Source organism: Euprymna scolopes, chromosome 31, assembly GCF_053919585.1.
Source record: "Euprymna scolopes isolate OS-2025 chromosome 31, ASM5391958v1, whole genome shotgun sequence".
Taxonomy (NCBI): Eukaryota; Metazoa; Mollusca; class Cephalopoda; order Sepiida; family Sepiolidae; genus Euprymna; species Euprymna scolopes.
Window position 1 is genome coordinate 5,326,191 of NC_136512.1, and position 15,724 is coordinate 5,341,914.

Consider the following 15,724-nt stretch of genomic DNA (forward strand, 5'->3'; position numbering starts at 1 on the left):
GGAAGTTCGGTAAATTTGTTAACTTAAGTGGAACGACTCATCAGAAACTTGTTCACGTTGGACTTGAAGACAACCATATTATAGACATCTTAGGGCATATCTGATTTGTATGGGTAGAGGAGGATTGCATCAGAAGTCAAGTAGTTTCTGAAATGGAGTAGAAAGAGATAAGCAATGTCTCTTTTTATATATATATATATATATATATATATATAATTTTAGGTAAACAAATTACCACTGTTTCAGGCAACTGATGGTCTTCATCAGGTAACCTAAGCTTCTGATTGACAAATATAATTTTATAATAGACAGTTGACCGAAACAGTAGCTTTGTTATTGTCGTAACCATGTAATTTATTTACCTAAAATTAAAGAAAAATATATCTTGTTCTTCTAATTGAGCACTATTAATAATCTTGTTAAATTCCTTGGGTTTTTTTTTTTACTTACATTTAACCTGGAATAATATATATATAAGAAAATAAAATTTTAAAAATCTGCATATAACGAAAAAACAAATATTTTATCATCCAACAAACAAATACTAAATTAATTCTTTATTTAATATTCCTTGTCAGATAATAAAATTTCCGCTTTTTCCTTACATGCAAATTTTTTTAATTTTATTTTCTTATATTTAAGCTCCTCTCCATTTTTGGTTAATTGAGTTTTTTCATCTGGTTTGGATTGTTTATAGAAATATTAAAATATTTATATCTTGTTTCAAGTTTATTCTCATACTAAACTTATTATAATTCTTTATATATACAGGGTGTCCACAAAGTCTGACTACATTATGTAGCCAGACTTTGTGGGCACCGTGTAGATTATGTAGCCAGACTTGTTCCTTGCTAATAGAGTCAGTTGGTCTTGTGGCCAGGTTCGAATCTCCCAACCAGCTGTAATCATAACTCCCTGCATTGATAGATTCCTGAAAGGATGAAACAATGTCCATAGGTATTAAAAATTTATCATAGTAATAATTATATATATATATATATATATATATATATATATACACAGGGTGCCCATAAAGTCTGGCTACATAATGTAGTCAGACTTTGTGGACACACATATATATATATATATATATATATATATATACAAACAAGACTATAGGACACAATACCACAGAGTTGCTTCCCATCTGACTACAACATGGTTATTTTCAAGTCGAATGTTGACAAATACTTGTAAAGTGGCCCTCTTAGCACTCCACTTAGCATTTTCAATCCTCTCATAGCATTAGTCGTCATCCAACTAACAATATCATTAACCCTTCTCCTAAAGTGGTTTTTGGCTATAATAAAAAAAAAAAAAACTTATATAAGATGCCTTCAATAAGTTTCCAAACGTTTTTGTACAAGCATTTAAAGTTGTCGTAAATTCTTAAAAATTCAGCATCTTATTGCTATACACCTTATGAGATGACTGACCAATTTTTATGGTTTCAGGTTCAAATGAACAGCTACAGTAGAAATTGGAATCCAACCTACTAAAGCCTGATTGTCACAGCTGGCGTATTTCAAAAATGCAATCTGGACGTGAGGACATTTTAGAAGAACGATATGCAATAAAATTCTGTTTTGAACTTGGAAAAAATGCCACAGAAACGTATGGAATGCTTCAGACTGCTTTTGGACCATCTTGCATGAAACAAGCATCAGTTTCTGAGTGGCATAAGAGATTCAAGGAAGGCAGGAAGTCGGTGAGTGATGATGAGATGTGTGGGAGGAGTAAGAATTAGAACACCAGAGTTGATTGGCCAAATAAAGAATTTCATGGATAAAGGCTGTCATGTATCCATAGGGATAATAAGTGCACAGTTTGATGTCAGAACTGTACGCACAATTATTTGCGAGGAACTAAAGATGCAGAAGATTTGCACAAAGTTTGTCCGAAGGATGCTCCATCCTTGTCACAGATTATTTGATTAAGATGTGCATCAAGACAATTCCTCTTCCTATAGTCCCAACCTTGCTCCTTGTGACTTTTGGTTATTACCTAAGCTCAAGGAAAACCTTAGAGGCTGTCGTCATGAGACAATTGAGAAAATGAAAATGCTGACGATTTACACAAAGTTTTCTGAAGGGTGCTCAGAGAAGATTAGAAAGAAGGAAAGACTATTTGGTCAAGATTGACATCAAAACAGTTCCTCACCCTCCCTATAGTCCAGGGCTTGCTCCCTCTGACTTTTGGTTATTTCCTAAGCTCAAGGAAAACCTTAGAGGCCGTTGTCATGAGACAATTGAGAAAATGAAAGATGCTGTGACGAGGGCCATTGACACGCTCATGCAAAGGAATTTCTATGGAATTTTCCAGAAGTTGTTGGACCGGTACAAGCGCAATGGAGCTAGGGGAGATTACTTCGAAAGGGACTAGAGTTTCACATGTGTGCTATTAATAAATCGAAAAATATTTGGAAACTTATTGAAGACACCTCATACTAAAGTGTTCTTTACGGTTTTTTTAGCCGTGGGATGTGCAAACACATTAGTAAAAAAAAAAAAAAAAAAAAATGAATAATTAGTAGAATAGGTCTGATGTTGCGGCACCCCAAATTTCCAACACATGGAACGGGTGGGGAAGGAATGGGGGAATAACATCACGACTGATTAATATTGTTGCATTTCATAAACACCAAATAAGGGAATAAGAAAAAAAAACAGCAATATTTTGTTTTTTTTACAAATGTTTTTTTATTTTCTTGGGGTTTTTTTTTTATAGAGTTGCTATTTCCTTACCTCCCCACGAGGGCAAAATTAAAACACAAGGTCAGTTTTTAATGTGGGGAAAATCCAGCTCCCCCATAAAAAGGGACATTCTGAATCGAGACAAAAAATAAAAATTGCTTCAGTCTAAATGGAATCCGCCTTCACTGACCAAGAAGAGAACAGACGAAATGTAGAACTAGAACAGATGCTACACTTCACTCGTGGGCAAAAGTCAAGTAAGACATTTTAATAACAAACACATCTCCATATGTTCCCGCGCCTAATTTGTGTGTCTACTCAACATACATGACCCACGTTTAATCTTCCGGTAAACTTTCCGTGAGTGTAGTTAGTGTAGGCACAGGAACTGGAGATGGCGTGTTACTGTCACGTGTGGGGGTCGCATCATTCTCATCTTCTTCCTTAGCATCCACATGTTGATCCACGTTGTGCTCCATGAGCAAGTGTCTGCTTCCCTGATGCTGTTGCGGCCGTACGACATTTGTGAGAATCTTCGGGGGTGCTGCTTCTGGTGTTATGATTTCTGCGGCCAACGGCACAGTGACAACAGCAGATTTTATCGGTAGACCATTCGGTTGCTCGTCCACAGAGTCGTGCCCTTCCTCGGCAGATGTTGGTTTGACATGGACCACTTGAGGGGCAACAACATTGGTCAGTACTTGAACAGAACTAGGCTCTTCCTCTGCCGTGGATGCAAGGGGAGTGACCTAAAACAAAGAAACAAAAATATAACAAACATTCTTTCTCTCTGAAGATATATATATATATATATATATATATACGTGACATAAACATATGACTAAATATGACCAAAATAAAATATTTAGACAATTAAACAAGGCAGCTGCTTGCCATGCTGATGCTTTTAAATCATATATAATTCAAATAGATTGATAGCACAAATATCCAAAGCTATATAAGAAATTTAGTATAAACTATATTAATTTCCACAGCCAAACATTGCAGCCCACAAAAGCCACGACAGTCAACGAACCGGAAGTCCAAGACTTGAGTTTCGTCCTCATTTGGGCTTATCAGTTAGACACATCCGAACTCAGGATTCAAAATCCGAGCCTGAGTTTGGATGTGTCTAACTGATGAGCCCAAATGAGGGTGAAACTCGAGTCTTGGACTTCCGGTTCGTTGACTGTCATGGTTTTGTGGGCTGCAATGTTGTTTGGCTGTGAAAATTATTATATAGTCTCTCACATTCTTAAAATTTTATATATATATATATATATATATATATATATATATATATATATGCTCTACTCATGTATTGAGCACTGTTGAAGTAAATAATGAAAATAGATACATAAAATATATCTTCTGATAGCATTTTGTGTGGATACATTAAAAAACAAGTGAAGCATGCATGGTCCCACGTGAATGCACAGTAAACGAGGCATAAAAAAAATTATCAAGTTCAGCATTTGTTCCCCACCCCTCCCCATTTAGCCCCAACAGTCCCCAGAGGATGTCAAATCCTGGTGAGAATGAACAAGCGATGCAGTTTTAGGCCTTAACATATGTAAATTTGAGTTTTTCCCATGCAAAAAAAGAAATGACTAAGTCCATCATTTGCCCCCCCTCCCCCCATTTAGCCCCAAAAGTCCCAAGGCCTTAACATATTTCAATTTGAGTTCAACACCATGCAAAACTGCTAAATAAACATACACAGAAAACTTTAGACAAATATGATAAAATAGTCCCAAAAATGGGGTTGTTTTTATTATCCCTAAAAGAGACCCTGGGGCACACCCAAGAGTTATCGCGAAGTATAGACAAACAAAATTATATAGAAATCAGTTAGTTACAACTTTTCAGAAAGTTTGATAAAAAATCCAAGGCATCAAGTGTCAATTTTAGCCATTTTAACCCAGAAGGCATTCCCAGGGGGCAACCAAAGTTTTCTCAGAAAACCCGTTCTGTTAATCATTTACTTATATTATATTTTATGTTTGTGCAAAATTTCAAAAGAATTCCAAGGCATAGTTATCGAGAAAAGTGCAGACAGACGAACAGACAAGGGTGAATTTACAGGTTAACCCTCCTTTTGTCGGGGGACCAATAATCTATATAAATAAAGTAGATGTGTTTGTATGTGTGTTTGTATGTAAATATTAAACCTGTTATATCAAAGAACCTACTGTTGATTTTATATGCCTAGTCTTTCTACTTGTGCGGTGAGAATGGCTAGAATTTAAGCTTAAAATGAAAAAAATCAAGTACCATGATGCAATTGTGCTTTAAACAGAAACATTCATTTCAAATGCAACCCTGTCATATCTAGGATCCTACAATTCATTTTATGTCAGGTTTTTCGGCTTGTGTGGTAATAAAACTTCTCAAATGTACTTGTGATGTTAGGCTGTATAAGGTGTTTACTTTGATCAAAATTGCCTGTTCTTTGTTTCATCGAATTATTTTGATTAATGATACTTATCAAAGACATTCACATACAAAACTTATTAAGGAAATTTCATAAAAATTAGCCCAGCCATTTTCAAGTGCATAGGGAACTCACACAAAGACAAAGTTCCTTTTATATCATGGAGATTAGAATACCTGTCCCAGGGTAAATACCTTACAAAGATTCGAATCAAGATATAATGATTCTAAACCTTATCTCTTGAATCTTTATTTTAATTTGGATCAAAACTCATTAAATGATATTCGTTCTGGAAAATGTTTCAAATTTAAGGCTTAAGCTAAAGAGGTCTTAGGAAGAAACTGAAATTCAGGGAATCTTGCTTAAATTGGTACCTAATGACTACAGATCAAATTTAATGCAAATCTGAAATATCTGAACTTTCAAATGAGAGGCAATGCCCATACTATGCCTTCTAAAAGCCCTTTAAAATATTAAAAAAAACTGAAATTTAAGAAATATTTATTAATTGATATCTAATATCTACTGTTAAAATTCTATAAAAAAAAAATAAAAAATACCTGAATTTTCACAAAATAAATTTACACGAGAAAAAAAATGTAATAAAATTGTTATAACTCCTTTTTACCAATTCCGCAATTTATACAAACTTTTTTTTTTTTTTTTACATAGGAGTCACCACTTATCAAGGCCCGGATGCCACTCGCGGATAAGGGTTAATGAGCGTAGTACGGTAGTCAATGGGACAATATCGTAGTAATCATTAGAAGTGGAAATTTGGTAAATTGTATTATTTAAGAGGACGACTCATCAAAAATTTGTTTACATTGGACTTGAAGACGACCAAATTGTAGTCAGTTGGAAAGCAGGGAAATGGAAGAAAGTTCCACAGGCGTGCAGTTCTAAGAAAGAATCTTTGTTCGTGGAATCCACACTTCTGTTCAGGCATAGATAAAGAGTGAGGTAAATTATTGATAGTGGTTTCAGTTCGACAAGTGTTTTTGTGAAAATTTGGCAAGGAGGGGATCATAGATTGGAGCACAGACAAGCACTAGCCATGAAAATAATGGAGACTTGTCATAATTCACAACAACTCTCAATGTCTATTCTCTCTCTCTCTCAACTGTGAAAATCTCGACTCCTTGTCCTCTCCAATTCGTCCTTCTTATAGCCGCTATTTCTTTCATATGCAAATTAATGCAACATGTATATAAAGAATTCATCTACAAACTTGTTTTTTCTTTTCTTCTTTTTCCTTCCCCGACCCTGTCGCTTGACAAGCCAAACAGACGAGCTGCCGTTAGTGTGAGTCATATTCTCTATTATAGTATCCTACCCTCTTTTTATCTCTTTTGGATAAAAAGGTACACAGGGTGCAACAATAAAATTGTCACCCTAGAAAAGATGACATGATTCCATTTCCGTTTGATGAAAACCCGTTATCTTTTCCTGTTGCAGACCATCTACTAGTTGACCAGTTTGTACAAATCCCAAGAGCGATAGGAGCCAACTATCATGTCTGAAAGTGACACAATGTTCAACAAGCGAGATCGGAGATGCACCACTATACAATTTATGCTCTCTACCAATTCAAGTTATGATAACAGGACCATAGCCAGCACCCTCAAAATACATCGCTGGATTGCCACAAATAACAGGGATGTGCCCAGAGTGATGAAAATAAAGTTTCCGGCAACGGCCATGGTCTTTCGTGTTGTTTCAAGTGAGAGCCACATCATGCCACCTCACATTTTTGATATCGGCTTGAAAGACAACACCAAAGTGTAATCTGATGTGCTGAAGAGTGTGATGATCCCCTGATGCAATCAGGTGGCTAATGGCGGACCCTGAGTGTGGCAGCAGAACCCGGCGCTGGCCCATAAGTCCAAAGTGACCTAGGCTTGACTTCAGAAGGAGTGCAATGACTTTGTACCCTTCTCTAACTGGCCCCACCTCCTCCCCAACCTTAACCCGCTGGACTACTTCGTTTGGTCATATGTCAGGAGCATCACCAACATGACCTCCCACAACACCAAAGCCAGCCTGATCGCCTTCATCCACCGGTGTTTATGGAAAAGGCATGCTTTTTCTGGCAGGTCATACTGCAAGATGTTCCAGAGTAATGGCCAGTGAATGCTGTCAAATGCGGTGTTTGATGCTGAAAGCCTCTACATTAAATAGATGTCAGCTCTAATACATAATCAAGTTACCTGAATTGATTTTTTCAATAAAAGTTTTAAAATAAACCTGTAGTGTTGTTTTCTTTAGGGCGACAATTTTATCATTTCACCCTGTATTGAATTAAATATAGCCCACTTCACAACCCTTACACCTAGTAGCTGTGTTTCAAACTTCATAATGATTGTTTAATTAATTTAGGAGTGAATCCTATACATGTGTATATACAAACATCTATTAGGTGTCTTCAATAATTTTCCAGACTTTTTTGTACATACATTTCAAAATTCAGTATGTTGTTGCTATACATCCTATAAGATGACTGACCAATTTTCAAAAGTGCAATCTGGACGTGAGGACACTTTAACAGAATGATATGCAATAAAATCTTGTTTTAAAATTGGAAAAAATGTTGCAGAAATGTATAGAATGCTTCAAACTGCTTTCGAACCATCTTGCATGAATCGAGCATCAGTTTTTGAGTAGCATAAGAGATTCAAGGAAGGAAGGAAGTCTGTGAGTGATTATAAGAAGTGTTGGAGGAATAAGGAAGTAAGAACACCGGAGTTGATTGGCCAAATAAAGAATTTCATTGATACGAGCTGTCGTGTCTCTATAGAGACAATAAATGCACAGTTTGATGTCAGTGTGGGAACTGTACACACGATTATTCGGAAGAAACTGAAGATGTGGAAGATTTGTGCAAATGCATAAGTCCACAACTCCATTTTTGTCACAGACTATTTGACCAAGATGGGTATCAAGATTGTTCCTCATCCACCCTATAATACAGACCTTGCTCCCTGTGACTTTTGGTTATTCCTTAAGCTCAAGGAAAACTTTAGAGGCTGTCGTTATGAGACAATTGAGGAGATGAAAAAGAAAGGCTGTGATGAGAGTCATTGACATGCTCACACAATAGTACTTTTATGGAGCCTTCCAGAATTTGTTGGGTTAGGGTTAGGTTAGAGATGAAAGAAGCTGTGACGAAGGTCGTTGACACACCCACACAAGAGAACTTCCATGGGGCCTTCCAGTAGTTGTTGGAACGGTACAACAAATGCATTGCAGCCGGAGGAGATTACTTCAAAGGGGACTAGAGTTTCATGAGTGTACTATCAATAAAAGTGCGCATATGAAAAACGTCTGGAAACTTATTGGAAGCACCTCATAGACAATACCTAACTTTAAATAGAGATTCGCGTACAGAAATGTTGCTTTTAATTAAAAAAAAAAAACAAACATTTTGTTAAAACTTACCACAGATGTGATGACAGTTTCTTTTTTATCTTTGTCGGCAGTTATGGCTGCTTCAGCTGGATCTTTTTCCATCACGTTCATGATTGCTTTCGAAATATGGGCTCTCTACAAAACAAAATCAGTTTTTATCACATTCTTTTATTTTTCTTTCTTTTTTTTTGTTTTTATTATAAATGGAGTCATTAAGCTAAGGTGTCAACTATAGTCAAGGATGATCCAAAGGCTCCCTTTTTTATTAACTTCATCAAAAACGAAAAAATGTTGAATGAATAAAGAAATATGACTCAAATACGAGTTCTGTTCAAACAGAAACAGAATTCCTGCTAAAACTAATCCCGTTTGAATGGAATTTGGTACAACTATTTCTGCTTTTGGACTTTCAAAGGTATTAGAATAGCAAAATTTACTATCACCTCTGCCAGTCAAATTAATGATGTGCATTCCTGATGCGATGCTGATTCCACGAATGTTTGGACGCTTCCTTAAGCCTATTCACTGCTCCCCTCTGGTTACTGCAAAAGTCTCTAGAGGGTCTCAACTGGCCGTCGATTATGTATAGCGGCTTACAAATGTAGACAAGGACTACTTTCGCGGGGTCTCTTGTTCATCCGACATTTCAAATGAATTTGTAGCATAATAACAATGGTAGGATAGATCTACAATACATTTGTCTAGCGTAGAGGTTAATTCTTATCCAACGAATCGATTATGCTGGTACATTCATGTCGAGTGCTCATCTGTTCATCGTCTGGGAAAAGCCATTGCAGAAGCGTGGATATCTTGACTCACAGGAAGATTGACTAGCCAAGGAAAACTTGGAAGTAAATGATTCGACAAAACTGTACAGAGTGGAATTTAGAGACAATTGAACGCATTAAAACATACGAATTAGAGAACAAGTATTTTTTTTTGTCTTTTAAGCTCCTTATATCAAGTGACTAGTCATTACCACTTTTCTTCTTTTTTTTTTTTTATTTAAGAGTCATCACTTATCAAGCTCCGAAAGCCACTCAAGGATAAAAGTTAATGAATGTAAGGTGATAGTATAGTAATCATTAATGGTGTAAATTTGGTAGAATTTAATTATTTATGGGGACGGCTCAACAAGAACTTGTTTACATTGGGTTAGAAGGCTCCCAGCTTGCATTCAACTGGGAAGCAAGCCAGCGGAACAGTATCCCACAGGCGGGCAATTCTGGGGAAAAAAGCTTTGTTCATAGAATCTGCGTTTAGATTTAGGCACAGATAGAGAATGGGGGAAATTGTATCTAATGGTTGTAGCTAGTCGAGTGCTTTTTTTTGCAAAATTTTGGCAAGGGAGGACCATAGATTGGAGTTCAGTCAAGCACTTGCCATGAAAATAACAATAGAGCAGAGACAGGCTCACAACGTCTCTTCTGTGGGAAAGAGGTTGCAGGGAATGAAAAAGGGCATTATCTACTAAGTTTTGAAGCTGATTTTGAACTCTATCGAGGCTGGATAGGGCGCAACAAGAAGCTCCTGCCCAGATGTGGAAATAGTACTCCATTTTAGGACATACCTGGCTGTAATAGAGATAGAAGATTGCATCGGCAGTGAGATACCTACTGGAGCGATGGAGTGATCCAACCATTTTTCCAGCAATATTGGCAACAAATTTGATGTATGTGTTCCATTTCAGATCAGGAATAAAGGTTAGTCCCAGAAGCTTGTCAAAACATGGAGCTTCCCCAAGACAAGATCCATTCATTTCAATTGGGGTGTGATTGGGGGGGGGGGGGGTGCAGAGCGATTATAATGAAACGAGAGAAGCTTTGTTTTCAATGCATTAAAATTAATCAGTCATTTCTGTACGTGACATCCTTTTATTGGAATTATTCTTATTCTGATGGTTTATTGGTGTATACAGGAGTTTTGTGATGTCTGGCACTTTTTGAGGATATATGCATTCATTTTTGGTTTTAAGTTTGTATAAGAGATTTTTCCTGGTTTAGGATTTCTTTTGCAGTTTTATCGGCTTTTTTTTCATTTATGTAGATATGTGAAATGATGGAGACGGAAGAGAACTCAGATGTGGAGAAAGTATATTCGAATAGCAAGTATGAATAAAAAAAAAAGTGTGTGAGACGAGGAAAGAGTGGGAGGAATTCCTCTGAACTTAGTACCACACCCTCTTCCCCTTTTTTTTTTTTTAGATCTTCTTCGACTGTTTCTTTTATAAAAGACATTCTTTTCTTGTCAGTAAAGTACTTCGCCAAAAATAAAGCTCGTTTCACACTACTAAAATATTGGTTGGCTTTAAAGATGTCTCAATATTATTATTTTTACTAGTTTGTTTTTATTCTTATCCATAATTCCAAATACTAAACATTCCATTTTGCTTGAAATTTAATTCCATGTGTAAAACTCTCACAGCTACATTTGAATTAGTGCATTTATTTCTCTTGCACAATGAGAAATATGACAAGGATCGAAAAGTGGGATTGAAAAGTAGGCGCTCCGGGGAAGGAAGGGTGGGAGTCATTCTTACTTTGCAAAAGATGCCTGGGTAGCCTCATCAGCACTCCCCAACAGAGATGCTTCAGGTGATTAGCTATAAATTCATCCCTCATCAATGATGAGTCTCCTAGAACTGCACAGGACAAGCACTACACCGCAATCACCAGGAAAAAAAAAGGTTGCTACAAGAAAGGTCTAGGCTCTGTTGATTTTATGACCCAAGGGAAAAAATTTCCAAGTGATATGTGCATGAAATGAGGTAAAAAGTGAGAAAACAAGCTACGTAAAAATGTTAAAACAAAACACTTAACAATTTTGGGGGGAGTGGAGGAATCCCCCTCCAATATTTTGACTCTAAGACAAATTTAATTTATGGAATGCATTTTATTAAGTTGAATTCAACTTTATACAGAGAAAGTGCAAAGTAGTAAAACTGGGGTAATGGGTTCGATATTGGTTAAAGACAGTGAAAGTATGGCATGGGAAACAGTGATATGTATAGTTGATGCATAGCATCGGTAAAAAAAACATATTTGATGCATAGCATTGGTAAAAACCATATTTGATGCATAGCATTGGTAAAAAACATATTTGATGCATAGCATTGGTAAAAAAACCATATTTGATGCATAGCATTGGTAAAAAAACATTTGATGCATAGCATTGGTAAAAAACATATTTGATGCATAGCATTGGTAAAAAACATTTGATGCATAGCATTGGTAAAAAAACATTTGATGCATAGCATTGGTATATTTGATGCATAGCATTGGTAAAAACCATATTTGATGCATAGCATTGGTAAAAAACATTTGATGCATAGCATTGGTATATTTGATGCATAGCATTGGTAAAAAACATATTTGATGCATAGCATTGGTAAAAAACATTTGATGCATAGCATTGGTAAAAAACATTTGATGCATAGCATTGGTATATTTGATGCATAGCATTGGTAAAAACCATATTTGATGCATAGCATTGGTAAAAACCATATTTGATGCATAGCATTGGTAAAAAACATTTGATGCATAGCATTGGTAAAAAACATTTGATGCATAGCATTGGTATATTTGATGCATAGCATTGGTAAAAACCATATTTGATGCATAGCATTGGTAAAAACCATATTTGATGCATAGCATTGGTAAAAAACATTTGATGCATAGCATTGGTAAAAAACATTTGATGCATAGCATTGGTAAAAACCATATTTGATGCATAGCATTGGTAAAAACCATATTTGATGCATAGCATTGGTAAAAAACATTTGATGCATGTCATTGGTAAAAAAAAAAATACCTGATGTGGAGTAAGTTGCTGCACATGTTGCAAAAGTGGTTCTCGTAGATCGGGACTGATCTCAAAGACATTGCGCAATTGTGGAGCTGGAAGTAGCAGAAGGACCTGGAATGATTGAGTTTTTGTTCTTTGGCAACACCTGATGAAACCTTCCCAAACTCTTTTCTGCTTCCACACCTGCACGAGAAAAGAGAAAAAAAAAAAAAAAAAAAAAGATTACCTTAGAAATAGTCCTACGGAATTGTAAAAGTTTTTTTTGTTTTTTTACAAAGAGACACCAATTATCAATGCCCGGAGACCACTTAAGGATAAGGGTTAATGTATAGTAATCAATGGGAAAATATCTTAGTAAAGTAATCGTTAGTGGAAATTTGGTAAATTGGATTACTCAAGGGGATGGCTTATCAAGAACTTGTTTACATTGGACTTGAAAGACTTTCCTACAAATGAATTTTTTGGTTATGAAAATGCATTAAGAGTTTATGCTGTTATTGCACATATTTTGTTTTCTAGCTATACAATCTTTGGACTTACTAGCTGGCCTCTCTGGCTTGCACCACAACCCAAACGATAGCGTGAAAAATGGTTAACCAATCACAATCCTATCATCAAATGATGACTATCTTTGGGCTTTTGACTGTTTATTATTTACATAAAAAATTTTATTTCCACAAAGAAATTATTTGCAGATATTTGTTAAAAACCTTCAACCTCCGGAAGAGTGTAACTTTACAACTGAATTTTACCAACTACTTTACCTACTTCGTCACGGTTGCGGATAATTCTAGTATGAACTTTAGAAGCTTTAAACATATTTTGTTTTCTAGCTATACAATCTTTTGACTTACTAGCTGGCATGTATTATCATAGAATCGATCCCCTATTGATTATTATATATTACGAAGAATAATTTGCCCAGTGGACTAATTCGCAAAAAAAATTTAAAAAATAATAATTAAAAAAAATAATAGCAATGTTGTTCATCAAATTCCATCTGTGTTTGTTTACAATATCACGTCAGCTGATATTTGGGCTTGACTATGAATGCCCTGGAAAAGTCACTTCTGATTAATGTTTAATTTTATAACATGCAAACGAAGAAATGATTTGCGGCGATTTTAAATCTGTAGTTGAATGGGGACAAAAGTGGTTGGTCGCGTTCAATGCTACCAAGACTAAACTAGTTTCATTCAATAATTACAAGAAACCCTCTCTACCACCCATAGCAATGGCCAACGATTCTTTATCTGAGAGTCCATCTTTCAAACTCCTTGGCCTAACGTTCACAGGAAACATGAGTTGGAACAATTACATTGAAGGCATTGCCAGGGCCGCTGCAAGAAAGGTGGGCTCTCTCTACCGTGCTAGAAAACTACTAACACTTGAAAGTATCCTGTACCTCTATAAGGCCACCATTCGCCCATGTATGGAGTATTGCTGCCACATCTGGGCTGGTGTATCTGCTACTAGTCTCTCGCTCCTTAACAAGGTTAAAAAGAGAGTCGCAAACCTGATAGGCCCTGAACTGGCATCTAAGCTTCAGCCTCTGTCCCATCGACGAAATGTTGCATCCCTCTGCCTTTTCTACAAGTATTTTAGTGGTGAATGCTCTGACGAACTGCAATCACTTGTGCCCCCACGACGTGAGCACCCTCGACAAACCCGACAGGCTGCTAAATCCCACCCCCACACTGTAGAGATCCCTAGATGTAAAAGATCTTTTTACTCCAATAGTTTCTTCCCCAGAACCGCTAGACTCTGGAATTCCATTCCAGGTCCCTGCTTCCCCAACAGTACTGACGTGCAGAAGTTCAAGTGTAACGTGAACCGACACCTTGCTGCCCAAATCCCTACATAGTACCCCAGTAGTTGTTGCCCCTGATAGTACCTATTTACTATGCCTCCCCACGGGACAGAGTTAGACACCAGGGTCGTTTTTTAACGTGGAGAAAAGGTACAAAAATAAAAATTGTCTCAGTCGTGAAGGATTTCTCCTCTACTGAAAGAGAACAAAAAATGGAAGTGCAGCATCTGAAGAACAGATACTACACTTTCATCTTGACCAAAAGCCCCCTACACCAAAGTGGCAATTTGCCTTGTTTGGGGTGAAAATGTAATAAAAAAAATAAAAAAATAAAAAATAAAAAATCTCATCTTTTATCATAAATTGAATTCATTAATAAAAAAAAAAAAATTTAAATAAAATGGTGAGGTACATCCGAGGTCAAACAGAGGATCATTTGATCTGTAGTCGATTGCTTTACCACTAAGCTATATCTCCAACTTATAATAAATCTGGGTTTTTTTTTTTTTAAAGAAATTTGCTAAGATTTTATCACTTCCCTTGCTGGTGTAACGCAAAATATTTCCCTGTAAAAATTTTTTTTTTATCAATAAGAGAGAAAAGTTATTAAGATCAAATTTTTTCTATTTTCGATATTATTGCATCAATTTCTGTACAAAACATATCTAAGAACACTGCCAAACATATAAATTAGCTTTGTGTGAAATTTGCAAAAGATAGGCTCAAAGGAACTCACACACACAAAGTGAAGATTAAATATATATATTACTATATATATTTTCTTTTTACTACCTACTTATTACTATATATATTGGGAAGGAACAGAGATCTCGTAGTTAACGATACAGACTGATGACCAGAGTGTTCTAAGTTCGAATCCAGTTCATTCCACATAAAAAAAAAAAAAAATTTTTTTTTATTAAAAAAAAAAAAAAAATCACTTTTATTTAAGATGTTGACAAGAGGGAACAGAGATCTCGTAGTTAACGATACAGACTGATGACCAGAGTGTTCTAAGTTCGAATCCAGTTCATTCCACATAAAAAAAAAAAATCACTTTTATTTAAGATGTTGACAACTTCACGTAGTCCCTTCCGTAAGTATTCATTATTTTTCTAGAAAAAATACTGATTGGAGGGAAACCAATGCCGACAATAAAACTTTTGGAATCATATGATATGATGATGAGTGTATATATATATATATATATATATATATATGATGATTGTAACGTTTTGTCAGATGAGTGGCACTTCCTCAGATACGAGCCCAAAAATGACTTCCATCACCACAGGACCATTTTAATAGACAAATGCGTGAGGGAGTATCTATACACAGATGATGTTACAGAGTCTTAGCTTTGTACAACAGCTAAGTCTCTCTCTCGGTTCAAAATGTTGAGATCCAGCAACAAGCAAGAGCAAGATAGCCAGCAACAAGTTAAACTACAGACCAGCTTAATACGGGTACTGGTCTCCCGCTTCCTCAGATACGAGCCCAAAAATGACTTCCATCACCACAGGACCATTTTAATAGACAAATGCGTGAGGGAGTATCTATACACAGATGATGTTA

At 36.0% G+C, this 15,724-nt stretch overlaps 1 protein-coding gene across 1 annotated transcript in view; it reads right to left on the reverse strand.

Annotated features, from left to right (window-relative positions):
• Window positions 1–2,674: 2,674 nt before the first annotated feature.
• LOC145255598 (symplekin-like) overlaps window positions 2,675–15,724 on the reverse strand; it is a 113,575-nt gene continuing 100,525 nt past the window's right edge. Inside the window, exons 30-32 of the mRNA XM_080114083.1 lie at window positions 12,346–12,522; window positions 8,566–8,670; window positions 2,675–3,442 (exon numbers count right to left, since the gene is read on the reverse strand). Of these exons, the coding sequence (XP_079970209.1) occupies window positions 3,032–3,442; window positions 8,566–8,670; window positions 12,346–12,522 (693 nt within the window). The 3' untranslated portion in view covers window positions 2,675–3,031. The remainder of the gene's footprint in view (window positions 3,443–8,565; window positions 8,671–12,345; window positions 12,523–15,724) is intronic.